This window comes from Sardina pilchardus, chromosome 1, assembly GCF_963854185.1.
Source record: "Sardina pilchardus chromosome 1, fSarPil1.1, whole genome shotgun sequence".
Classification (NCBI taxonomy): Eukaryota; Metazoa; Chordata; class Actinopteri; order Clupeiformes; family Clupeidae; genus Sardina; species Sardina pilchardus.
In genome coordinates this window covers 37,132,322-37,134,821 of record NC_084994.1, presented here as the reverse complement: position 1 = coordinate 37,134,821, position 2,500 = coordinate 37,132,322, and the positions used below count along the sequence as shown (strand labels likewise).

Sequence of the window (2,500 nt, the reverse complement as noted above, 5' to 3'; positions counted from 1 at the left end):
CCCTCTGTAAGAGCTCCCTTCAAATTAGACTTCGTTTTGAATTTCATTTCCACATTCAGACTGGCTTCTGCTCACTGTCAACCTGTCTCAAAGTTGTATTTATTTATTTATTTTTTTCTGTCACTTTAGTTTTCTTTTAGGTTTTTTTCTTTCTTTCTTTCTTTCTTTCTTTCTTTCTTTCTCTCTTTCTTTATTTCTTGTTGGTCCTCTTCTTCTCTTATCTCTTGGCTTCTCTTCTCTCCTCTCCTCTCTTCTTTTTCCTTTTCCTTCATTTTTCTCTGACATTTCTTCACTTTTTCTTCTGCTCTATCTATCTATCTATCTATCTGTCTATCAATCTATCTATCTATTCATTTATCTATTTCTCTATCTACCTACCTATCTACCACCGACCAACCGAACGATCTATCTATCTATCTCTTCTCTTATTTTCTCCATCCTCTCACATCCCTCTCTTCTTCCTCTCCCCTCAGCTCCCGGTGTTCCGAGCTTCCTGGCGTTCTCCGAGGTGACGGGCAGTGCGCTCAACGTGTCGTGGGGTTCGCCGCTACAGCCCAACGGCGTGGTGGAGGGATACCGCGTCGTCTACCAGCCCACCGCGCCCGTCCAAGGTCAGAGGCAGGGCGATGGAGAGATGGATAGTAGATGGAGCAGACATGTTTACAAAACACGACTGACCATGTGAACAAAACACTACTGACCATGTTTACAAAACACGACTGACCATGTGAACAAAACACTACTGACCATGTTTACAAAACACTACTGACCATGTTTACAAAACACTATATACCTTGTTTACAAACACTGCAGACATGTTTACAAACACTACTGACCATGCAAACAAAAAAGCTACTGACCATGTTTGCAAAACACTACTGACCATGTGAACAAAAATATTACTGACTATGTGAACAAAACACTAATAGCCATGTTTATAAACACTACTGACAATGTTCACTAAGCATAACTGACTATGTGAACAAAAACACTACTGGCCATGTAACCCAAACACTAATAGCCATGTTTATAAACGCTGCTGACCACGTTTACAAAATAGCCCTGACCATCTTTACACAACAGACCACATTTTCAAAACACTGCTGACTATTTTACCAAAAGCACTTCATTAAACTGGTGGACAGAATGTTTATAACATTGTAAACCATGTATAAAGTCATAAAGTCATAAATAAATGAGTTCACTGGAGATAGAAAAGTACTTTGGAAACCCAGGGGAGCAGCAGGTAGGGATGAGATGAGAGATTGAGAGGAGAGAAAGGATGTCTGAGAGGTTATGAGAAGTCTCTGGCGATGGTTAGAGAGAGTGACTGTGAGAAAATGAGGTAGAAAGTGAAATCAAGAGAGGAGAAGGATGTATCCAAAAAAAAACTGTAAAAGTACCTCTGGGGATGGAGTGAGAGAGAGAGAGAGGGATGGAGAGACAGGTGAGAGAGAGAGAGAGCGACAGATGAAAGAGAAAGAGATGGAGAGAGAGGGAGGGAGGGAGAGAGAGAGAGAGATGGAGGAAGAAGGAACCTGAGGATGAAAAAGTCATACATTGCTAATATAATACAATGGCTTTGAGTAAGAGACAATGATAAAGAGAGAGAGTGAGAGAAGGGGATGGAGAGAGAGAAAGAAGGAGAAAGATAGAGTGAGAGAGAGAGAAAGAGTAGACCGATGAGACTGTACTCTCAAAGGTTTGAAATAATTAACAAAAATATTGTATTTTGCTTTTAACCACCTCTGTCTCATATTTTCAATGAACTAGTTTGACAGCTAGATAATAATGTCATATAATGAATATATTAAATAACTTTAATATATTACGCTAGTTATGTGGTCAAAAAATCAGTCCGCTAACTAGGACAGTAAATCAATTTCTCATACAGGAAACAAACACTCAAACGGAAAACAAACATGCAAGCAAAACTGCACATATCAAAAGTTTCAATTATTTCACACTTAGGTTCTTTTTCTGACAAGAAAGGTTGTGTAGACCGCTTTTTCACTTTAAAAAAAATCTGGCACAGTTTTTGTTCCAAAAAGCAGCCGGAAGAGTCCTTTTAGGTAATCCGCTTGTGATTGGTCAGCTGTCAAAAGCAGTGTGCTTAAAAAGAGACCTGAGCCGCAGAAGAACAGACACCCGCGATCGCATTTCAGAATCAGCCGGGGACTTTCTTTTCAAAGCACAATCTACTCCATAAGATTATAATGTCAATGGAAGCCAGCAGTGGTGACATACGCCTAGTCTGAACATAGCCCGGCTTACAGTGTCCATGATTTCACACTTGGAGACTGAACCCTTATTGTTTCCAATTCTCTCTAAGTCTGCCTCAGTGTCCGTTAGGAATAACTAAAGGAAATAGCTACCAGTAGCGTATTATAATGCATGAACAACCAATAGCAAGACATTATAACGCATGAACGACCAATAGCAAGATATTATAATGCATGAACGACCAATAGCAATGATATTATAATGCATGAACGACCAA

At 39.7% G+C, this 2,500-nt stretch overlaps 1 protein-coding gene across 1 annotated transcript in view; it reads left to right on the top strand.

Moving 5' to 3' along the window:
• The window catches only part of LOC134078572 (protein sidekick-1-like), a 14,693-nt gene that overhangs the window by 2,383 nt on the left and 9,810 nt on the right, over nucleotides 1-2,500 (top strand). The window contains exon 3 of the mRNA XM_062534595.1: nucleotides 474-611. Coding sequence (XP_062390579.1) covers nucleotides 474-611 — 138 coding nt within the window. The remainder of the gene's footprint in view (nucleotides 1-473; nucleotides 612-2,500) is intronic.